Source organism: Cupressus sempervirens, chromosome 3 (genome assembly GCF_028749045.1).
Source record: "Cupressus sempervirens isolate cs-2001-9-10 chromosome 3, ASM2874904v1, whole genome shotgun sequence".
Lineage (NCBI taxonomy): Eukaryota > Viridiplantae > Streptophyta > Pinopsida > Cupressales > Cupressaceae > Cupressus > Cupressus sempervirens.
The window spans coordinates 1,092,444,821-1,092,468,541 of NC_143120.1; the positions used below are offsets into that span (position 1 = coordinate 1,092,444,821).

At 37.4% G+C, this 23,721-nt stretch overlaps 2 protein-coding genes across 3 annotated transcripts in view; both read right to left on the reverse strand.

The window, feature by feature from the left end:
* The window catches only part of LOC149570583 (uncharacterized), a 194,387-nt gene that overhangs the window by 39,154 nt on the left and 131,512 nt on the right, over positions 1-23,721 (reverse strand). The gene's annotated exons all lie outside the window — the stretch shown is intronic.
* On the reverse strand, positions 9,331-13,041 carry LOC149570585 (uncharacterized). The gene is made up of 6 exons (XM_089823167.1): positions 11,793-13,041; positions 11,329-11,627; positions 10,816-11,213; positions 10,474-10,697; positions 10,161-10,348; positions 9,331-10,054 (listed from the first exon to the last, which is right to left on the reverse strand). Exons 1-6 carry the CDS (start codon positions 12,530-12,532, stop codon positions 9,438-9,440), a joined length of 2,466 nt encoding a protein of 821 aa, XP_089679293.1. The 5' UTR covers positions 12,533-13,041; the 3' UTR covers positions 9,331-9,437.

Below are 23,721 nucleotides of genomic sequence, written 5' to 3' on the forward strand. Positions count from 1 at the left end.
AATGTAAGCAGTGAATGAAATAGAAAAACAGAAAAAAAAAATCAGAGAAAAGAATTTAAAAGGAAGTCAGCACTTAGATGTAAGCCTGTGAAAAATTAAAAAGGAAGAAAAGTAATATAAATAAATATATAATCAGATTTTTTGATCTGATTCATGAGAGAGAAAGGAAGTAGAAATACAGAGTGAGAAGTGCAGAGCGATGTGAAGTAATCAAAAGAAGAACTAATGAAAAGAACCGATATGTGGAACAAAGTAAATGAGAAATAGATATAGAAGGGTAAAGAAATATAGAGAGATGTTGAATGAATATATATATATATATATATATATATGCAGATTTATTATATCATATATATCAATTTAAGAAAGTGTGTGGAACAAATTAATAAAGTAAGGAATATAACTGAATATATATTAGATTTCTTAAATCTGATATTCTGTATATATATATATATGTGTGTGTGTGTGTGTGTGTGTGTGGGTGTGTGTGGATATGAAAGATTTCTACTCCACTGAAGGCAAAATAAAGAAGGATATTTGCAGAAGCGTATGTGGATTTAAAATAGCTATACATATTGATTTGAAGAAAAGAATTTGTGCTAAGAAAGCATCCATCATCAGTTGAAGCAAGCAACAAAGTCAAGGTGGAAAGGTAGTTTGTGCGCAGTGGCTTGGTGCTCACGAAGACAACAGTGGGAGTTGATGCTTCCAATAGGTCGATGCCTGCGAAGTGTGGAAGTTCGAGTTTCCAATGAGTCGGTACTCATTAACATAGGGGTTGGAGCCTCCAGTAAGTCATAACCTACAAATCATTTTAAAAGAGCAAATTTATATAAAAGCAATTATTTTGCCATGGTTTTCTCCCGCATTGGGTTTCCACATAAATCTTGTGTTATTGTGTTATGTGAATAATTGTTGGTGCCAGCATTTAAAGTTATTTGGATAAAAAGTTTTAAATTGGCAAAAGTTTTTATTATATTGATTCAACCCCTCCTCTAAGTATAATTGTGTGCTCTTCAATGATCTACATGCAAGAGAAATACTTTTCAAGTACCTTACTTTTATGTTACCACATTTCTAATTGATGTAAGTTTAGATGGTTATTATAGTTAAAGTAGTAATTCTTTCATTAGACTAAGAATCAGTTAATCGGTTAAATATGTTGTTCTTTTCATTTGAATATATAATTTCGGGTTGTCACTGTATTTCATGTTAATATGATATGTTGGTCGTTATAACTATCCTTCATGTGATTCTGAAAGGAAATGTTATTTTGATAATTAAAGCAATTAAATAAGAGCAGAAATTTTAGCTTGTTACATATGGTATCAGAGCTCTCAGCTCAACACTCAAACTTGGGTTCATCATTGTCCTAACTAGAAAACTGAAAATGCAGCATTAAATGAAAAATAGGATGCACACCCGAATTACTCCTCAAAAGAAACCTTGCCATCCTATATTCTTCTATCGGATTAAGAACATGCCAAAGTACAACTACTCTCATTGTTTCATACCCAAGGACGATGAAACTTTAGTCCATGCTTTTCTCTGGATCAAGATGGAGAGAGTCAGATGGACTCCTGCCAAGAAGGCAATTTTGAGAAACAAACTTATTGAGCCATGGAATGCTAAACAAGCAAATCCACTCATAATTTATCATAAACCTTGTAAAGGGAAGGATATGCCCAAGGAAATGTACAAAATACCCAGGAATAGGGTGTCCAATTTCCTTAATGATTTATGTTAAGCTATTTTGTTTTATCCTTAGAAGAGAAAATTTAGTAAATAAGTATTGTTGCAATTGCAACAAGCAAAATATTTCTATTTTCGAATGATAATGAGAACAAATGGCATTTTGTAATTAATTCTTTTAAGCAGTCAATTATATATTCTTCTTCAAAGTAATAAACACATGAATAAAAACATAATATTGATTAAGAAATTAACTATATGTTTCACGGAACAAAACTTACACTATGGCAAGCAACGAAAACACTGTAGAAAATGAGGTGACCAGTGGTGTCAACCCTCAGAATTCCATGGATCAGTTGATCCAAGTTTTCTGAGACACGCAAACAAGAATGGAAAACATGGAAAAAAGAATAAGCGATATGGCAGCCCAATTTGGGCGAGCTCAAGAGGAGACTCGCTCCTCACTTCCTCCAAGAACTGAGCCAGAGTTATCTTCTCACAGTAAACAAGAAAACTAACCCCCATTAACTCCATCTAAGATGGACAACAAACAAGAGATAGTCAGCTATTTGTCTATTGACATTAAAAAGATTAAACCCCCTAAATTTTCAGGGTCTGATTCTAGTGAAGTCGCGGAGGCTTCGTTAACCAAAATGGAATGGTACTTCGAGATTAGAAGTTTTTCTGAAATTTCCAAAGCAATTTGGGGAATTTATCACCTTTTAGGAGAAGCAGCCACCTGGTGGGGAAACACCAAGATAGAACTGAATATTAATAATACCGATGTCACTTGGGACAAGTTTGTCTCTATTTTCAAGAACCAATGGCTACCCCAAACATTTTATGAGCATAAGTTGCTAGACTTCCATAACCTTAAACAAAGAGATCTGACAATTCACGAGTACTAGGAGAAATTCACTCATCTAATAAAGTATGCCCCTCCATATCAGCAAGATAGGAACCTAAAGGTTAGGAAATTTATGGGGTTAAACAACCAATATCGAAAGAGCAGTATATGTCCTCACCCCAAAAACCATGGAGGAAGCTCTTGAAAGGGCCATCCGACAAGAACATAAAGTCAAAAGGGATGATTCCATTTGAGACAACAAGAGAAAAGCTAATTGGAGCACCAATAGTTCTGAGTTGGGGACACACAGAAAGAGTTTTAAAAACTTTAAGCCCAACAAAACAAAATACAAGGGGAATAGCAATAAAGAGTTTAAACATACATCCAGCAGTGGCAGTGGCAACAAGGGAACGAGAGGAAAGGACCACCTAAGGGTTGTTTCACATGTGGTGGAGACCATTACGCCAACCAATTTCCCAATAAAGGCATCACCAACCACCAACCACAATCTCTTTTACCTCCTAAACAAGCTGTCTTCCAGCAGAAGATATATGCAGCCTTGTATAACCGTTAGGCAGAGCAACAATTGGGCCCTATAGAAACCCCGGGTAGGATTTTTGAAACCCCATCTCTATATTCATTGATACTGGAGCCACAAAATATTTTATCTCTCAAAAATTATTGAGTAGATTTCCCAAAAGAATTGGATTTATGGCAAAACCTTGAACTGTTGAGTATGCAAACCAGTCAAAGGCTTGGGTAGATCAATGTTAGTTTGAGGCCCAAGTAGACTTCCCGAATTTCTCTACTAGGGTTAATTTGTACGTAGCATCTCTAGGGTCCTATGATATTATTATGGGAATAAATTGGTTCAGTTAGCACAAAGCAAAGGTAGAGGCCTGCCAAAGGCATTAGAATTCCTAGATGGTCGAGGAAAACCTGTGAGTATTCAAGGACTAATGCTTGAAGTGAAACCATGTCAGATCTCAGCTATGGAATTTAAGAGATGTAGGAGAAAAGGGTGTGAAATCTTTGCAATAAAGATAGAAGACCTGAGGGAAACATTAGAGACAACCTATCAAGGTAATTACATTCTTGAAGATAGAGAGATTAGAGAAAGACTGAAAGAATCCTTTGAGGATAAGTATCCTTATCTTAAGAATTATTAGAACATATTTCAAGAAGAACCACCTGGCCTACCCCCTTGTAGGGTAATTGACTTTACCATAGATTTGGTGCCTAGGGTTAAACCCATATCAAGAGTGTCATACAGGATGACCACTACCAAACTAATGGAACTATAGGTGTAGTTACAAGATTTATTAGATAAGAAACTTATTCGGTCGAGTGTTTCACCTTGGGGAGCCCCAATGTTTTTTATCAAGAAAAATGATGGAACTATGAGCCTATGCATAGATTATAGAATGCTCAACAAACTCACCATCAAGAATAGATATCTATTTCCCAGGATTGGCAATCTATTTTATCAAATGAGAGGAGCAACGATATTTTCCAAAATTGATCCAAGGTTGGGTTACCAGCAGTGCCGAATTAAAGAAGATATACCCAAAACTGCTTTCAAAACCCACTATGGACACTATGAGTTCACAGTTTTGCCCTTTAGACTGACTAACACTCCTGCAGCTTTTATGAATTTCATGATTAGTATATCCCAAGATTGCTTAGATAAGTTTGCGCTAGTTTTTATCAATGATATTCTCATCTATTCCCAAAATGAGGAGCACCAAAAACATCTCAAGATAGTTATGCAACGATATGAGGGCATAAGTTGTACGGGAAGCTATCTAAGTGTTCTTTTTACTAGAAGGAAATCTAGTATTTCGGGCATATTATTTTAGCTAAGGGAACAGCAGTAGACCCCGCCAAGATCAAGGCAACCAAAGAATGGTAGGTGCCTAAGAATGTGTTTAAGGTCAGAAGCTTCATGGCTTTGGTAGGATTTTACAGAAAATTTGTTAGAGACTTCTCAAAGATAGCACATCCGATCACCACACTACAAAGGAAAAAAAAAAAGTTTACCTGGTCTGAAAAATGTCAAGTGGCATTTGAATACATAAAGGATAAGCTAACTACTGCACCGATACTTAGAGTACCAAATCCTGAGTCACTTTGTGGTCATATCAAATGCATCAGGAGAAGGACTAGGGGGTGTCTTGATGCAAGAAGACCAAGTCATTGCTTATGAATCCAGAAAGTTGAAAAATTATGAACAAAATTATGCACCACATGACTTGGACTTAGTAGCCACCATCATCCACACTTTACAAATGTGGAGACAATATCTAATTGGGAAACCATTTGATCTCAGATTGGACCACCATGGATTGAAGTACATATTCACCAACCCAATCTTAATGCTCGCCAAAGAATGTGGTTAGAGTTCTTAGCAGATTATGATTTTGAGATCAGTTATATCAAGGGTAAAGAGAATAGAGTAGTTGATGCCTTAAGCCAACAAAGACATATATCAACCATGGTAGCAATAAATATTGGGCTCAGGGAGCAAGTACTTCAGTGTCTGCCAAGAGATGAGATTTATAATGAGGTATGTCAGGCACTCCGTAGGGATCCTCAAGATAATAGGTATGAAGGATACCAACTAGAAAGAGATGGGCTTTTAAGATATAAAGGTAGGATGTACATACGTAAGGATTAAGAGATTCGGAAGATGATTTGGGGAGAGATCCATGTTGCTCCTTACTCAGGGCACCCTAGAGTAACCAGGATGTTAATTGACATAAAACCTTTGTATTTTTGGAAAGGCATCAAAAATGAGACATTTGAATATGTAGCAGGATGCCTCGAGTGTCAGAGGGTTAAGGCAGAGCATCAATACCCGGTCAGGTTGTTAATTCTGAATGAGGTTTCAAAATGAAAATGGCAAATAATCACAATGGATTTAATCCAAGGGTTACCCATGACCTGAAACAAGCATAATACCATCCTAGTGGTTGTGCATTGACTAAGGTAGTACATTTCATCCTTGAAAATTTAACAAATAAGTGCCAGAAATTGCCCATAAGTTTGTGACAGAGATTTTCAGACTTCACAGAGTTCAAGAAAAGATCATATCTGACAAATATGCTAGGATAACATCTAGATTTCAGCAAACTTTATTCTGAGCTTTGGGAACAAAACTAAACATCGGTTCAGCTTACCATCCAGAGACCAATGGTCAGACAAAAAGAGTAAACCAAGTGCTAGAAGACCTCTTGAGAGCATATTGCATGGATCAACAGTATCAATGGGAGATGTATCTTCCCATGGTTGAATTTTCCTATAACAACTCGTATCAATCTACTATTAAGATGACACCTTTTGAGGCTCTATATGGGCGTAAGTATAGAACCCACGTAAGTTGGAATAGAATAGAGGATCGAATTATTGTGGGGCCTAAGATGCTTCTAGAAATGGAGGAACAGATAGTTCAGATCCATCAGAGGCTGAAGGAGGCAAACAACCATCAAAAAAGCTATGCAGATGCAAAAAGCATTCCTAGTAAATTTTCAGTGGGACAAAAGGTTCTCCTGAAAGTTAAACCATAGATAAGTACTATCAAGTTCAGTAGGAATGTCAAATTAGCCTCGAGACATGTAGGACCCTTTGAGGTGTTGGAAGTCATAAACCCTATGGCCTACAGAATTTCCCTACCCCCAGCCCTTGCCAGAATGTATAATGTGTTTCATGTTTCATATCTTAAGAAATATATAGCGAGCCATGAACATGTTATTGACTAAAATCTCTTGCAAGTGGAGATCCAGGGGTGGTGGATATAGAGTCACTCAGGATACACGAGGTGTGTAAGCTTGCTTGCGGAATCGAGATGTCACTCAGTGCAAGGTCCAATGGGACCAATAAATTGAAGAGAATGCCACTTGGGAAGATTATGATGAAATCTTCTAGAAATTAACACATCTTTTTCCAAGAACTTGACCTATGAATAAATTGTGATTCAATTTGAAATGTAATGTGATGATATATATGTTGTACTTCGAATAATTTTGTTTCAAAAGTTAATCAAGGACGATGAAACACAAGGGGGAGGGTATGTTATATCCTAAATTTTTGCTTAATTTAAAAATGCTCTTATAGCCATTGAGATTTCAAGTGAAGTCGGTTGACTAGTAAATTAGTTATACATTTTGGTTTCATGTGAAATGGAAAAGTTGGTTATTCGTTATAATTTCTTGGAAAGTGAAATGGAGTTTAACCATAATGATGTTTTATCAAGATGATTACTTGTTATAGTAACTAGATTTTATAATGAGGAATATGTAATTATCGTGCTAATTCTCTTTTTGCAGGAGTGCGATGAAGGGTGGGGGGGTGGCGGGGAAGCATTGCCAAAGAGGGAATTCGGTAAGGGGCACCAATCCATTAGTGAGCCAACCGGTATGAGTTCCAATCACCTTGGCTAAGGGTAAACAACTAAGCAAGCAAAAGTATACTATGGACAACCACGAGCTAGCCCGATCAATATATGTATATCATTATTATAATAAAAGAAAATCACAATTTAAACTAAGAACTAATATGTTACCTTTATAAATTGCATTGATCTCAAAGCTTCTTGTGATATTTGTGATGTCCTAATATAATGGTACCATAGTATCTACATATACTTGCCCATGTATATACACATATACGTATGTACTCGTAAATTCGAATGAGATGTATATGAACATATACGCCCACTTAAAATATGAAGTATACACTAGATACTTTGTTTAGAATATCACGCATATTTTTAGCATGAATGCTGATGCTATGGGGGAGCATTGAAGAACATTGATATGATGTATTCATGACTATGTTTGTCATTGATGACAACATAGTAATAAGTTTGTAAAGATTGTCAGAGCAGCAAACTGTGATTTTTGAGTTAAGAACAATATATTACTCATCTGTTAATGTGCAGTTTGCAGCGCATACTACAGTATGTCTTTGTTACAAGGATAAGTGCGCAGAACCTAATTTGATAGTGTATGGAAGATATGATTGATCTACAGAAAACCGTATGGAAATAGAGTATTAGGAAAGCAGTTCCTATTGTGTGATTGCTGTAGTTCATCACAAATGTAGTGAAAGGTTGCACAGTTAACTGGAGACAATATACTAGCCATTGATGACGTCAGAGAGTGCGCATGTACGGAAGTCGCACGTGTGAAAATTTGTTTATAACTGTGAGCCGACAGCATTAATTAAATGTGTATTCATTTAATTAACGTATTATAATTAAGTGGGAAGCCAACTCAAGGATTTATTATTGAGCATGGTGCTAAAGAAAGATGTTTTCAGTGTTTAACATATAGAGAGCAGATAAGACTTGCAAATTATTTAGTAGCAGAGTAGAGTGACTTACCAATGCATGTAAGTGACCTTAAGGGTTATTGTTACTAACTATAGAGTTCCAGATCTGATTGCATGGTCTAAAGAAGAAGAAGTCCGACATGTTTTAATATTAAATCATGGGCGACCATATTTCTTATATTTTCTTCATCAAGTCCTTGTATCTTTTTCAGTGGCCATTTTAATTTTATAATATTGCCACATATGTTGTCAATGTCCCTTTGTTTGTAACTCTTTTGCCAACTTTTACCTTCTTGCACGTAACCCAGCATGCACCCGAGAAGACAAGATTTTATAAGTGCGATGGTTCGTAATGAAATCTTTCTCAACACCATATCAGAGATACCGCAATTCCATACTACCTCACAATCGCACACTGTCTGCAATTGCCAATACCTTCCATGTTATTTCACTGTCGCATATTGCCTACAATTCATTTCATACTACCTCACAGTCATATACATTTACAACTCCATTGCCTTGATTATTTATTCGAACCATGCATCATTAGTGTGAGCTCATTCCACGCAATACCATGAAATTTCTTTGCACATAACTTGGCATACCGTATCAGGCATCCCTACTAGAGATCACAAGCACAGAAGTGTCATGAGTCATATTGGAGGCTATACCGTATATTTCTCTGCTCTACATTTGCAAACCTGGTTTCACATCTACTAGCAATTGCTTAGGGGCCAATCTAAGCATTCAAGGGAATGATATTACTGCTAGGTCATACAATATTCCTGTTTATTTTTGTTCTTCACAAATTGATATAAGAGGCTCGTAAATCTTAGCCTGGAAGTTAAAAGAAAGCAATGACATCATAGTTAGAGCCTAGCTCTTAATGAACTATTTATTTTACTTATGTCTAATTTTGCAAATACATAGAAGAGTCGAGGAATCTATTGCAACCTGTAATAATTTATCCTTTCAGAATTTTTGTTCTAACTTGGAATGAAATCCAACCAATGCAAAACTTATATAGGGGTGTCTACTATATACCCTCTAAGATAAGAGACAACACTCTCATGTAGAGTCAGGAAATAAATTACATAGTATCATGAATCTTTTGTTAAGCCTTAAGCCCAAATAGGCAAGAATATAATTGGTTGTGATCATAGATGTAAAAATCGCCTGAGGAGATTAATCGCCTAGGCCTGAAAAAGTTTAATCGGGAAAAATCGGGAAAAATCGGGAAAAAATCGGGGAAAAAATCGGGAACTAAAAAACCACTAAATTTTAATAAAAAAATGCAATTTTTTTACAGAATTCAATGTTTTTTTGCATCTAATGACTTAATTACTAACAATACATAAGAAACAATCATGTTTAGATATATATCAATGCAAAAAGAGTTATTAATTGGTAAATTACTAACAAGTAAGTAGTGACAAGTTGTAAATTACTAACAACTAACAAGTTCACAACACATGAGAAGTATTCTCATAAATAAAGTGTCAAATGTAAAGAGTTCAAATAAGCACATCAACATGACTACAAATAAGTACAAATGTCAAATACAGGACTACATCTTCCTCTTCCCAGTCACTTTACTAGCGAGTGCGGGAGAGGGTAAAGCTCTAGAACTAGAACCCCGCAGGGTTTGTGCCCGTGTCTGTGTCTGTGCCAATGCAGGAGATGGTGTAGCTATAGAACTAGATGTCGGTATCTCCACATTCGCTGCGCGCAAGATGTCAAGGTCCTCTGCAGTAAGCTCAATGTCATCATCCTCATCATCGCCCTCCTCGATGTCATCCAAATCGATGTCATATCCAGTTCCACCCCCTTCCTCCTTCGCAGCCTCCTCCGCGGCCTCCCTCTCCAAATTGGAGATGTCCTCCTGTGTAAATAAGGGAGCCTGCTCTTGTGCCGTCCAATCATAATAAGGATCTATCTCATCCAAATCGATTGGCCCAAGCGGATCTTGTTGCGCCTTTTTCATGCGCAATTTAAGATTATATTGCACATAGACCATGTCATTCATCCTCTTTTGGGACAACCTGTTTCTCTTTTTTGTGTGGATGGCCTCAAACAAACTCCAGTTGCGCTCACAATGTGATGCGCTACAAGGCTGTGATAGGATTCTGAGAGCAAATTTTGCAAGATTTGGAGTGCTTGCACCCCAAGTGGTCCACCAAGCCACTGCATCACAAAAATTGTACAAGTTAGAAAATACTAATAGACAACAAAAAATGAAACATAAATATTAATTTAGCATTTGAGATTCAGAAGTTTGCAAATGTATTACCTGGGGTTTGTGTAAGCCTTGCTCTCTTGCAGAGAGAAGTGGAGAACACCTTGCCTCCTGCTGAAGTGAAGATCTCCTGCTCAGCGACGATTTTATCTCTTGTTTCCTCGCTGGTTACCATCTTTTCGACGCACTCACTTAGGCCTCTGATGACCTCTCCATCAGGATCTGCATATGTACCATCAGCCCTAAAACCAAAAACCAAAAACAAATAAGTCTTCCAATTTTAGTACACACCCAACACCCTACGAAAGCAAAATGAACTCAAGTCTTTGTTAACTTAAATTTGAGTAAGAATGAGCTTACAGTATACCTAAAACGTGGGTTGAGGAAATATCCTGCTGCATGAATGGGTTGGTGAAGCTGATTATTCCACCTTCTATCAATGATCTGCCAAATGGGTTCATATTTGATGCTTTCCCCCTTGTAGTAATTTTTGACAGATTCTTTGGCCTTGTCCATGGCCTCATATAGTTCACCCATTGGCGTTTGGTCTCCATCAACCAAACGCAAAACTCTGACTAAAGGCTCAGACACCTGCAATATAAATTTGAAATTAGTTGACAAGTTACAAAATTATTATTTACTTGAGTTACAAACTTAGTATGTTATAAAGTTGTAAAGTGCAAACTAAAACTTAAAGTTTTGTAGTTACCTTTACTATTTCATCAGCCTTATCTTCAAAATATTTATCAAACACAATCCGCACAACATTCTCTCCTTCACTCTTCTTTGAAAATGTGGAAGCAAGCCATTTTTTGGAAACAAACATTTGCTTCAAAGAAGCCAAATTATCGAGAATGCTTTGCAATGTCAAAAAAATCGTTGCAAACCTTGTGACGGCAGGCTTGACAATTTCTTTGCCATCAGTGTGCTCTCTCATCAGGCTAAGGACCCATGGGTGATTGTATATGTATTTTGTCACCCGCCTTGCATCCTCCACAATTGGAGTGACCCACTCAAGTTTGCCCATGTCCTCCAAAAGAAGGTCAAGGACATGTGCTGCACACGGGGTCCAAGAGAGAGTGGGGTGCCTCTGCTGTAGGAGTTTTCCTGCCAATTGTAAAAGCAAATACTAATTAGTTTCCAACTTTTCAAATATATCAAACTATTAAAAATTCTTGTTGTGAAATTCACAATGCACATGCAACATAAAATTACGGTTTACCTGCTGATACATATGCAGCAGCATTGTCTGTGATGATTTGCACCACATTTTCAATGCCAATCTCTAAGACCATATTCTCCAACATCAATGCTAATGTCTGAGCATTTTTTACCTTGTTGGAGGCATCGATTGATTTCAGGAACACCACATTATCATTACAGCAGGCCAAAAAATTAATTATGGTCCTGCTCTTCCCATCCGTCCACCCGTCAGAAAGAATGGTGCAACCAAATTTTGTCCATTCTTGTTTCTGTTCCTCAACAAATGCTTTGGCCCTCTCAACAGCATTTCCAATAAGCCTACAAAAACAAAATTTAGTTATGTCTTAGATTCTTAGTAATTTAAAATTGATTTAGACTTTAGTAATCAACATTCTAATTTCTAGATAAATTAATTAAAATTTAGAACTAAGTAAAAAGTTAAAAATTAAAAGGAAATCGAGTGTAATAAAATTATTCGCTTACCTGCCACCCAACACAAAACGAGAAGGGGACTTGTACCCCTTTCCTGCAACTATCAACCCTGTGGCCAAAGCCTCCCAATAGGGACTGTCAACAACACTAATAGGAAGGTTGTTGAAAACCCAGAAATCTGCTAGTGCATTGTCCAACTGGTCATGGACCTCCTTATTCCATCTAGTGGCCTCTAATGAAGGTTGTGCACCAGGTGTGTGCCTCGTCACAAAATAGCTCCCTATCCCAGAAGCACCTGCTGATCCTGATGGTGCGGAAGTGCTAGGAGGTGTAGGAGTGGGAGTGGGAGTGGAACTCGTGAAAGAAAAAACACCCTGTTTGCGGACACGCGGCCCACGATAAGAGCCAGCCATGCTCTCAATGGCTGCCTCCTCCTCCTGAACATCAACGAAACTGCCCTGGGTCTCTGCTATGGCTGCCCTGACATGCAATTTATTCCGCTCTCTTTGCAATTTTTTTTGCTCTCCAGCTGCGAGCAAGGCATTTGCAAACCTTTTTATTTCTTCTGTTGTATTCTCACAAGGATTTGTATCATGTTTTGAGATCCCTGCGATGTGATATTTGAACCGGTAAATGCCCCCGGATATTACTTTTTCACATCGAATGCAAATCACTTTGGTTGGTTCATCAGGTGCTTCATAGGCATATTTCCATGCTTGATCTCTCGCATTCTTTGGCCTGGTGCCAATGTAGCCTGAGGGGCATGGAGTCAATGGCCATTTGTCTGCCATTTAAAACTGCTGTGGGCTGCCTACACATACAAATTTTTAAAAAAAACTATAAATAAATTATAACAAGATCAAAATTAACAGTTAAACAAAGAATTCAAGCAACATTCCAATAACAGCACCAATAAATTGAAATCCAAATAACATTCAAACAAACTAGCTGCTAGGGTTTCAAATTTTTTTAGAAAGGGCAAATTTTTAGCATAAATTCGATCTAGAATGGAAAAAAATGCAAATGAATGCATTTAATCTTGCTTACATTCATCAAATGCATTCCTAACTAATTAGGAATGTATTTTTATCCATTTACATGCAAGAAAAAAAAATACAATCTCTTGCAAAAACAAAAAACAAAGATTCAAATCACTTACCTAGTAACGAAGAAATCGAATCAAAAGGCCTCCAAATGCACTTGATTCTGCCTATTTCTTGCCAAGAACTCCTTCTCTATCCTCTCCTCTCCAAAACACCCTAAGCAATGTAAAAACATAATGAAAAAAACGTGTTTTTTCGTCACTTTATGTGACTGCCGGGCGCGAGCGATTTTTTGCAAAAAAATCGCGATTTTTAGGCCATTTTTTAGGCGATTAATCTGCGATTTTTTGGAAAAAATCTGCAAAAAAAATCGCGATTTTTGGGGCGACTAAATCGCCGGCCCCAAAAAATCGCGATTTTATCTCGTATCGCCGATTAATCGGCGATACTCACATCTATGGTTGTGATTATACAATGCTTAGATAGTCACCCCAGGAATTCATCAAGGAAGACTAGCAAGGTCAAGATGAAGGGTGTGTACTAATAATCACAGGTTATCCCTACATGATAAAAGAAAGAAAATCAGTAACTAATAAGCAAGTATTGAAAATGTTTTAAATTGAGTCAGCTCATGGTAGTCCAATGTATAGGTCTTGTTTGTCAAGTCGAGCGATGGGTGATTGGGTAGGTAGTGCCCATAAAATCCTTGGCCAAGGTAGGTTAGTGGTATGCTTGTTGTTGTGATCGCTAGGGGTCAAGGTTGCTAGCAATTGGTAGATAGGTTGATGGAAGGTATCCATAACCTAGTTGGTTGCCTAGCCAACACTCTTAACACCAGGATGCTTAATGGCGAGACGATGGTGTCCCAAGCCTAATCCCAGGGTAGGGAGGACCTTTCTCAATAGAGATTGTGTGGGGATACGTCATTGTTACCATGAATGTTGATGGCATTCCTTTGGGGGAGTATCCTAAGCATTGGAGAGATTGTTAGCATGATTGACATGTACTCATGACTGTGTTTGTCATTGATGACAACATAGTATGATTTCTATAAAGTCTAGCAGAGTAGCACAAAAAGATCAAGGTCATACAAACAGATTATTGATGTTCAAGTCAAGCACAGTTGAGAACGTGTTCTACACTATGCTCTGATGATGAGGTTAAGTGTGCATAAACTAAGTCGAAGACGTATAGAATATATGCTTGATTTACAGAGAGCAGTACAGAGACAGAGTACCTAATAAGCAGAGTCTGATGAATGGATTGTATCTCCTAACAAAGATAGAATTAGGATATGCGAAGTTGTACAGTGATAGAGGATAGTATGATGATGGCTCCTAACAGGGTTGGAATCTCTTGACAGGGATTCAAAGTCTCCTAACAGAGATTGATATGTACTGAATGTTTTTATTGACTCCTAACAGGGTCCATCATCTAACAAGGAATATTTATATTAGGACATCATTTTGTGGGTACCATCCCCACAGGTGTTTTCCCTCTGATCAAGGGTTCCCTAGTTAAAATATCCGGTGTTATTGAGTATGAGCATCTTGTCATCGTTGTTGATTATATAGCTCATATGGTTAAGGATTAATAAGGTTGATAATTGTTATAATAGCTGGATAACCGATTCACCCCCCCCCAAACTCAATTATATTGGTGGACTTTACATTCTAACAGTAAGGGTTCGTGGTTGGCAGGTTAAGCCCTTGGCAATGCTTCTCCTCTCTTCCAGATGTCAAAGCTTGCACAACACAAGGATATGATTTGCATGCAAGATAACTACTTTTCGGGTACCTTACATTTTTGTTACCACATTTCTAATTATGTATGTTTAGATGATTATTATAGTTAAATTAGTTATTCTTTCATTGGATTAAGAATCAGTTAATCGATTAAATCTGTTGTTCTTTTCATTTGAATATAAAATTTGAGGTTGTCACTGTATTTCATGTGAACATATGTTAGTCGTTATAATTGTCCTGCATGTGATTCCGAAAGGAAATGTTATTTTATTAATTAAATCAATTAAATAAGAGTGGAATTTTTTCTTGTTACAGTGAAGGGGCTCTTAACTCTTCTTCTTGTTGTAGTAATTAATTAGAAATCAAAATATGAAAACAAATGAAGCTTGAAGGCTTTTTGAAGGAATAGAAGACCATAGATGGGCCCTGTTGTAGGTACAATTTTTGTAAACATGTAATCAGTATGTTCGAAGGGGTAGGCAGTCCGGTAGTTGGATAGTTGCGAATGTCCCAACCCTTCGATACTTTATACTCTTATGTACTTGTATTGGATATCATCATTGGTTGTGAGGAAGTAATTTTGTCATTGTGAGTCCAAAATATATGAATGTAAATATTTGGTGAAGTTAATAAAGAAGTTCATGAGTTCTTTGAATATGATTGTTGGGTTCCATTTTATATTACTCCTGTTACCAACTATTTTGTAGTGCTAAACCTTTACCTATAGTGGTAAACATTTGGCGTCGTTGTCATTAAAGAATCTGGGAGTGAGAGAGTGGTACATAGTGAGGGACGCATAATAGGACAGCCCATCAACGAAGGGAGTCGTCATGATGAGGATTATACATTTCAGGATTTGTTTGAAGGAGAATGTGTACTAACGTCTAACTTTATGCATCCATCAAAACTCGCATGAGAGAGGTTGTGGAGGAACAAGTACCCAAAAGTCTAGTGTGGCACTCTCTCAAAGTAGGCCTGACAATAGATCAGTTGTGATATTGCTATCAAGATTTAACCCATGTGAGCATCACCTAGATCCAATGAGTGCTAAGTGTTCCATTTATTCTCATGAGAGATGGATTCATGTTGAATCACTACTCATGAAACATGGGTCAATGAGTTTGACTCAAAATCACACAGTTAAATCCTGATAGCAATATCACAATTTGACTTACTGTGGAAATTATCTCCTACTTATCAATTGATGAGCTTAAGGGGCTTTCTAATGAATGGTTCATAAGGCACAACACTTGGTGAAGGTTTTGCAAATGGGGTTGCAAGCTTTGGGTTTAACCATGGAGTAAACTACGTAGTTAAGCGCGCTCAAGCTGGAGTAGTACTGGGATGGGTGACCTCCCGGGAAGTCCTGGTGCTTCACCCCTGTGAGCATCACCTAGATCCAATGAGTGCTAAGTTTTCCATTTATTCTCATGAGAGATGGATTCATGTTAAATCACTACTCATGAAACATGGGTCAATGAGTTTGACTCAAAATCACACAATTAAATCCTAATAGCAATATCACAATTTGACTTACAGTGGAAATTATCTCCTACTTATCAATAGATCAGTTGATAAGGAGGTTGCCCCAACTGAAGAATAAACATTCCTCGCACTGCAGATTTCAAGGGAATAAGTTAACCAAGATAACAAACACCAACAAATCCTTCTACGGTTTAAGGAAAATATGCGAAGGGAGAAAGAGGACCAGGACGAAGCCAAAAGACAAGAAGGCACCCCTTCTGAGAGAAGAAATTAATGCCAAACTTGCTAAGCAAAGATAAATATAGAAATGAATACATAGACAAGTTTAAGGCTATTCAAGGGTCAAGAGACTCGAAGAACAAGTAGAGCGTCAAGGACGACTAAGGAGAATTGTGGAAGGAGGGTCTAAAAGATGGTTGGCCAAACGGAGCTTGCAAGACTTCACAACAAGAGAAGACGTGGAATTTGGTGTCGAGGAAGGCTACCACATGAAAGGGGATAAAGTAGATGGTGGACAAATAAATCACGAAAGATTATCAAAGAACTCTAAAAAATTGTTGGGGAACCTCTCTCACATTAAGGGAGGAAGCAAGAAAAGTCCAAAGGAAGAAGAGGCCCGAGAACAATGGTGTGAGGGACACTGATGCAGCCATGAGTGTTAGAGGGGAACAGGGGTACAGTAGAAAAGAAACATTTCAAGCTCGACACATCTAGTTTGGGGACCCACATTACACCAACAATAATCAAATCCGCTGCAATGTCCCAAAAGAAGAAATTACCAAAATTCACGAGCAACACGAAGGAAAAGCCCATACGCATTACAAAACTTATGAGACCATATGATCTGCCAATGGGGTGACAGACCATGGATGAGCAGACGAAGCAACTTCCAGCCACATTGAGGGGACTAGGGATTGATTGGTACTCAGATGTGGACAAAACCAAGGTGGCCACATGGGCAGAATTGAAGAAAGAATTTCAGACAAAGTATAGACTGTTGCGGGATGATAATGAAATCGTGGCTGAAATTTACAATAACAAACAAGATAAGGACAAGACCGTCAAGGCATATGATCAAAGGTTAAAGGAGTTGTTGGGCAAGATGGACAGTGAACCAGCCAATGGTCAAAAAGAATGATAGTTCATTGAAGGACGGAAGCCCTCATTAAAAAAGAAAATGAAAATTGTGCCCCCGCCATTGTATGGCGAGGCATATAACTGGGAAATGGATCTTGAGAGTGAAAGAAAAATGACAAAGAAGCACAAGTCATCATCAGATGATGATGATGCCTCAACACACAACAATGATGAAGAATCTAGTAAGAAGGTGCAAGCCCTCCAAGGAGACATGTTGGGGATGATGCAGGAGTTCAAATCAATGAAGGCCACCACAAGCAGAAGTGAGGATGGAAATCTTTGGTGTACAAAGCGTAAGGAGGGCCACGCCAAGTGGGCACGCCAAAAAAAGAACTTTTGTGACATCTGCCAGATTATGGGTCATTCCACTAAGGAATGCTTGTATAATATGAAGACACAAGGTCATTAAGTGCCATTTACTCAAGAGACCTACACATCTACAGCAACAGCCAACCCTCAAGCGAACAACACCAGGACATCGTCTAATGGCTTCCAAAATAGTAGGTGTGAAGGGAGAAACAACAATAATAATAAAAATAACAATAGTTAGAGCCACATCCCATATGATTCGAAGGGGAGGCCAATGATCCAATGCCACACATGTAGCTAATGGCAACATTTCACCCACGACTACCCAAGGAAAGAAACACCTCAACTCTTGTGTGGATGATGTAAACCAAGAGACCATGAGGACATAAGTTGTCCAAAGTCTAGTGTCAACTTGCTGAATATTGAAAAGGCAAGCATAGAGTAAAAGATATTGGCAGTTACTAGGGTGCAAGCAAAGTAATCCACGTACCCCGATCCCCACATAAAGAAGCAAAGAATATGAGAAACCAAGGCTCACACAGAAAGAGAGATATCGGCTGAGGGGAGGGAGACACATGAAACGGCGAGCACCTCACTGAGGATAGATTCCAAAGAAAACATTTTACAATAGATGATGCAGATGGAGGTACCAGTCAAACTAAAAGACCTCCTAGAGACAATGCCTCAACTATGTACAACCCTCTTGAGCACCATACTAGTAAATTGTATGGCACACCATATAGACCGCACAAAAGAGTCCATCGACCCTTCCACACATGCAATGTTGCTAGTTGTGAACAATGGGAACCACGTGACAATAGTAGAAACGGGTATTTTTGGGACCATTTTGATAGAAACCATCATGGATGGAGGATCTGGTATCAATGTGCTTTTGGAGGAGACATGGAAAAGTTGGGGAAACCTACACTATTCTCACCAACCTTCTAGCTAGTTGGTGTGGACCAACATGGCATCAAGCCAATTAATATGCTAATGGTGCAAAGAATAATGATCGACACTCAACCTTTCGTACTCGACTTTGTAGTAATTCCATTAAAGAGAAAGGGGGCGCTATCCTTGGATGGGGATGGCTAGTGGCAGCCAAGGTAGCCAATTATTGGAAATGGAATACTTTATTCATGGAGAAGCGCGGAAGGAAATTTACCATTGGCCTTAAAACACAGATGGTAAGCAGGGAGCAAACATCCTTGTCAAAATCAAAATCTAAAGGTAGAGGCATGGAGGATAGAGATGTAGGGAAGCAAGGGCCAGAAGAAAACAAGGAAGGTATTCTAGAGTTGGAGGGTTTCTCGGAGGATGACCTCAACTCAATAAATGGCCTCTTCCATTGGCAAATGGAAGATTATGATTTGTTCCATTGCAATATGCTTCGGGCGGATTAAGGGGAAGGAGGACTTGTTCCCTCCACATTCAAAGAATACACTGAAGGGGAGAACCAAATGAACGAGGACCTTGCACATCAATTCAACATGGAAAATCAATTTGGTACAAGCAACCTTCATTGAAGGTCAACAACCTAGGTGATGAAGCGAATACAAAGAACATCCTCATGGATGATCTGAAATGTTGTTCTAAAAGCGGCAACATTCAAGATCTTCACTAAGTATAAAGGCATATTTGCTTGGACGTACAAGGATTTAAAAGAAATACCTCAAGAAATGTGCGTGCACCATATTTTGTGGGTACCCATCGCCCGACGTTGAACCTATTAGTGAACAGATTTGTCCTTCGAAAGAAATGTAAACAATGACTCAATATGCCTGGCAAGAAGAACAAAATGTACTAACAGTTGGATAGATCATCAGTGCATTGATAATCTTCCTCTGAATTGAGAGGTACAGCTCCCTCATAAAAGATATTCAACGAATTAAATAGCAGAGCATATCTTTAACCTGAAGATACAAAGGACTTTCTGACATTCATTGATAAACATTAAATGAATGTGATTTCAAGACTCATGGAATAAGAAAGAAACAAATAAGTGAACTATAGATCACTCATCTAATCTTCCTAAAACAGAAAGGCAAAGGAGATCTTGTTGTTCATTTATAAACGTGAAAGCATTGAGTCTATAGACTAATAATGCAGACATAATCCTAAAGATATGGGACAAAACAATATTTAAGAATGATTGAAGTCACCAATAGATATATCTCAATTAGAAAATGACTCGCCGAAACCTATAGATTCAAACATGCAAAATCCTCTTTATTCTTAAGCATTGATAAAATAACCTACAGATAATTTCATCTCTACCCCCCTCGTAGTTAGTTTTATGAAAAAAACATTCAAACTTCCTTCCCTCTCTATTACGATCATATTCAAAAAACGTGTCCTCTTATGGCAGCCTCAGGACTCTCTACCGTGAAAAGAAGAACCCCAGATTTGTCTTTCTTTCCCCTATTTAACTCCTTTTTCTCCCGATGATTTTACCTTTCAATTATAGCAACTGATTCTTGTAAATAAACATTCCCTTTTGTTTCATCAGTTTGATGTTTTATAACTATATTGACACAAGAAGATATGTGTTCAAGTTAAAAGTTCACACTTCCCTCTTCGCACAGCTGATGTATCTGCACTTTAACACAATTCAAGCTTTTAATGGTGTCACTTCTTCATCAAGTCTCCTAAATGCTCATTGAATCATATGGAGAATTGAAATCATTGCCCTTTAGTTGTGGTTTGAAACCATTTACTGTTGTCTTTTGACAATTCTATTGAATGAGGTTTGTGTGATAATGAATCTCATGGGACATAATGTGATCTCCAAGTCTTTTCTTCGACATTTGGTGAGAGACTTCCAAGTAGACTCGTCTGTAGCTCCTTTGTTTGGCTTGGATTATAAGATGATTTTCTTGTGATTGTACAATCATTTGAGGCCCGATTATTTCATCGGCGAAGTCCATAAGAATGCTCTGTCCATGAGCATCTTGTCAAATACTTCATATTTTTTCTCCACTTTTTGAGCTGCAATTCCATGTGGATTGGTGAAGTTTTCATCGCTTCACAAGGCATTCAACCGGAGTGAATCAATGCTCTGGCACACAATTCATTGTTGTTATCTGTGTTTTTCCTAAGATGAGGATCGACTTTGACATTAGAGTCTTCAAGTCTTCGTAATTTTGCACTTTTCTTCTAAAACCCAAGGCTTCGGTGACAATGGACGTTTTTTTTCCAACTATAGTGGGCATATCCCTCGTACCATCATTTTCTCACCTTGCCTCTGTAATGGCTATGAATGTAATTCTCTTCATTCATACTTACACCCGATTATTCTATGCTTCTTTGCACAGATTCTCCCCTTCATATCAAATTGGTCTTTCGCAATTCCACGTACCACTACACTCCATTACATGTTTCTTATACTGTTTGAATACTTCATATTGGCTCTCGACATCCAGCATGCTTGGGTGTTTGAAACTTCCCATAGAAGGCCAAATCCCATGAAAAATGATCCATCAGGATAAAAGTTATTTCATGACAGATGAACACCACCACCAATTACTTAGGCTCAAATGCTATAAAACTTGATATTGGAACATTAAATGTCTAGTGAATACCTTCCATGCTCCCATAGTTTTTCAATTGACAGCTATCATGTCTTCAAATGAATATACTTGAGAATTGTGGGCACAATATAATAACATATATGGTCATGTTTGCACCTCTATGCCCATCTTGATAATTCACAAGATCTCATGGTCTTTGACACTATGTTCATGGATGCTCTAGTTGCACAATGCATAACATGTGTGCTTCTTTGTTTGAAAATGACACATAATACTTCTAATCCAATTCTCTTTTTAATTAATAATAATTGCCTTGTGAATTGAACTCTAAAATACTGAGCCTTAAAAATCTAGACCTTGAACCAAAACTCCTGAATTCTGGTATCTCTCATGGTCTTGCATATTAGACTCTAAATTTTGGGTTGTCGGTCTTGAATTCTAAACCCTTGAACTTGAAAAACTGAACTATTGAACTTCTGAGTCAGCATCCTTGAATTGTAGATGCTGAGCCGTGGAACTCTAAACCTCTGAACTGAAGAATCTTGAACTTAGAACCTTGAAACTGAATCTGCATTTCAAAACCTGACAAGGTGGACCTCTGAACTTGAAGCTTGAACTTTGATTCTGCAAACTTGAACTTGAGCTCTGAATTAATGAACTCAATTTTGACCTTTGAACTTGAACCTCTGAACTTTGAAGTTCAAAGTTCAGGTTCAACATATCCCCAAAACACTGTCTTCTTCACAAGTCACAGTCTACAAACCATCATTAGCAATAAAAACCAACCAAAGATTCCTTCCATGGAATTGATTTTGAAGTTTAAAATGCAGATACTAAAGCATGCTTACAAATACCAATACAAAAGAGAATACAAAAGAGACTGTACGTGATGAATAAGAATTACGTCACATGGATGAATAACGAGATCGAACGGATGTTGGACGCTGGTGTTATTTTCAAAGTGCAAACGAGTGAGTGGGTCTCTCCCACTGTCATAACATTGAAGGAGGCCAACTAGATTCGCATTTGTGTAGACTTTTGATGCCTCAATGCAGTCACGGTGAAAAACCCCTTCCTCATCCCCTTCACTGATAGCATCCTTGAAGAAGTGATGAGGCATGAGATTGTGATATCCCAGTCAAAATAAGATCTGCATAATTAAAATATTAATGAATAATTAATAAACAAATTTCAAAAAATAATATAATAATAATATTAGTAGTGATATAATTATAACATTATAATCATGTTATAATATCACATGATAATAATAATAATATTAAATTAGGGAAGTGAATCATATGATAATTAAACAATTAAATAGAATTTTATAAAGTGATTAATTAAAAACCAAAATATATAAAATGATGTAGATATGTAATATGACTTAATGTTTATAATAATAATAACATAATAACAATATTATTATTAATAAATAATATTATAATAAATTAAACAAATGGAAACACACACCTTATCTCATTATGAAGTATATAGAGGAATATTAAAACCGAGAAATAGACATTCCAAGAGAAAAAGTGGGATATGGAACTAATCTGCCAAACATTAATCTAGAATTATATGATAAATTAAATCCGTCCCAACAGGGACATTACACACTTCCATGATAATCATGGAAATGAAAAGATGGCGCAAGGCAGGGGTGGTGGTCCGAATTGAGGGATGTTCGAATTTCATTGTAGAGCACAAAAGTAGAAACCGACAAGTATGGGCATGTCATAGACCAACACAGAGATATTAAGTTAATATTATTTTCTCTTTAAAATGTTTATTTTTCTCACTCCGAGTAGATGTGCACTTTCTGCTCATATAATATTGCTTTTAAGTGTCTTATTTTTCTCTCTCAAATCCCACATCCACTTTTGCCTCTTAATTTCCACTTCAGTTTTTATTTCCTCAGCTGAAGTCTCGTATCCAACTTTAAAGACCAACTGGCCATTTAAAAACAACTTTTAAGTTGTCACTATCTAGGTGTGGGCCAAGAGAGTGTTAATGTTTTAAACGCTGTAAGAGAACTTATTCAGAGGTTCCTCTTTCAAATCTTCACACGGAAGGTTGTGATTTGGTTTACAACAGCAAACAGCAGACCTGGCTTATGGCTCAAGATTTCTGCTTTCATGTTGTCATTGATTCTCATAGTTATTTCCTTCAGTTCTTAATCGTAACTGCTGCCGACATGATTATTTATGTGCCTCCGTGTCTTGCAATTTCACCATGTTTCTCTCTTAATTGGGGGCATTATTTATTATTGAGCAAAGCATATTTGTGTAACCATAGCATATTGATGATGTTTCGAGTGGAATGGAAGAGTCGTCAGTTTCCTTGGTCTCTTCATATTCCCATGGAAATGTCGACTCTTAATGGTGTATGTTAAGCGTATTCGGTGATGGTCTTGCGCTATAGAAGAGAAAAGGTTTATTGATTTCAGGTGGTCTCTTGGTGTTCACAGTTTTGACACAATTTACTTAGCAAGCATAATTTTGTGTTGTGGGTATTGTGATTACAAGGATCGGGTGTATTGTCATCCATTACTGGATATGATTAGAATTTATGGTCTATAATCACTGGAGTCACCTTTTTTTTTATCATCATAAGTATTGAAGACGGAGTGATTTTGAACGGATTGAATTGATCATCGTAAATCTATTCTATTTGTTGAGACATTGATAGACTGAATTATGTTATTCAGTGGCATTTCTTTCTTTGTGTA